The 1,367-nt window shown below is 66.6% G+C and overlaps 2 protein-coding genes across 2 annotated transcripts; both read left to right on the top strand.

The window, feature by feature from the left end:
- Positions 1 to 19: 19 nt before the first annotated feature.
- On the top strand, positions 20 to 606 carry EMIHUDRAFT_258162 (hypothetical protein; the record flags this gene model as incomplete). Its single annotated transcript, XM_005761096.1, has 2 exons — positions 20 to 33; positions 162 to 606. 2 exons carry the CDS (start codon positions 20 to 22, stop codon positions 604 to 606), a joined length of 459 nt encoding a protein of 152 aa, XP_005761153.1.
- Positions 607 to 789: 183 nt separating this feature from the next.
- EMIHUDRAFT_258161 (hypothetical protein) lies at positions 790 to 1,296 on the top strand (the record flags this gene model as incomplete). Its single annotated transcript, XM_005761095.1, has 1 exon — positions 790 to 1,296. The coding sequence occupies one exon, from the start codon at positions 790 to 792 to the stop codon at positions 1,294 to 1,296; it is 507 nt and encodes a 168-aa protein (XP_005761152.1).
- Positions 1,297 to 1,367: the final 71 nt, after the last annotated feature.

The raw sequence follows: 1,367 nt of genomic DNA, 5'->3' as shown, positions 1-1,367 counted from the left end.
AAGCGCACCAGCGGGCCGGATGATCGGGATCGGGTTAGTACTCTCCGCCCCGCTTGCAACGCGACAACGGCTTCATCATCTTCATCATCCTCGACATCCATCGCCGGTGCGGCGGCCGGCGAGGCCGCGGCGGCGGCGCCGGCGTTGACCAAGAGCGCTAGGAAGCGGCTCAAGGAGAAGGCGAGGAAGGGGCGGCGCGCTGCAGAGGCGGCGGGCGAGCCGGAGGTGGCGCCATCGCCGGCGCCGCCGCCGGTGTTCAAGACGCTCAGGGAGAAGAAGGCGGCTCAGGCGTCAGCGGAGGGCTGGGCGGCGGAGGTGGCGAGGGCCGAGGAGCTCTACGAGGAGCTGCGCGAGCGCGCGCCCCAGCACTGCCGCCGTGGCGGCAAGTGGGCGCGCGAGAAGTTCGTGATGGCGGTGCAGGGAGAGTTCCCGCGCGCGAGAGGGGCAGGCGTTCCCAAGGGGACGGTCCTGTGCCTCGGCAGGGTGCTCGACGCGCACGATGAGCAGGATGACGCGGAGGGTGGGCACCGGGACTGGGAGGAGGACCCGCTCGGGTTCGACACCAACCCGATGCTGCTCCGCGCCATGTGCATGGCGTTCGAGTGAACGCCGTGCAGGCAGCCTGTGCCTTTTGGTGTACCCCGTTTGTACCGCGTCCTGTGCCCCCGAGTTCATTTAATAAATGAGCTGCGCGAGGTGTTTCTTCCGCTCTTCGTTCCCGACCTCTCTACACACACGCGTCCTACTCCGGGTGCCGCCCCCACCTACTCACCGTGCCAGCGTCACGGCATGAGCGGTGACCTGAGGACCACGGCCGCGAGTGTCGTCTCTTGGTTCTTGCTCAACATCGCCATCGGCAACCTCAACGGCTGGATCCTCAAGCACCACGGCTTCTCTTACCCGGTGGTGCTGACTGCGGTGCACATGCTCTGCTGCTGGCTCCTCTCCGCCGTCTGCCTGGTCACCATCCTGCCTCCCGCAGACCCGCGGCCAACGCCAGTCGGCACCGTGGCCAAGGTCCGCACGCTCGCCCTCGCCTTCTGCGCTTCGGTCGCGCTCGGCAACATCGCGCTGCGGTACATCTACGTGTCGTTCGCGCAGATGGTGTCTGCGGCGTCGCCGTTCTTCACGATGCTGCTGATGGGCGCGTATGGTCGGCAAGCGATACTCCCTCGCGCTAGTTATTCGGCGATCGTGCCGATGTGCGGCGGCGTGTATGTATGTGCTACAGTCGGCGAGCTCTACTTTCTATATGCTCGGCTTCACCGCGGTCGTCGCCTCCACCCTGCTCCGTAGGGGTCTAGTCGTATCCTGCAGGGGCGGCTGCTGACTGCGCCCGTAGGAGCGCCTCGTACGCGTATGCTGCT

This window comes from Emiliania huxleyi, assembly GCF_000372725.1.
Source record: "Emiliania huxleyi CCMP1516 unplaced genomic scaffold EMIHUscaffold_7238, whole genome shotgun sequence".
In the NCBI taxonomy this organism is placed as follows: Eukaryota; Haptophyta; order Isochrysidales; family Noelaerhabdaceae; genus Emiliania; species Emiliania huxleyi.
The sequence above is the reverse complement of the archived record's forward strand: the minus strand, read 5'-3'. Positions and strand labels throughout refer to the sequence as shown.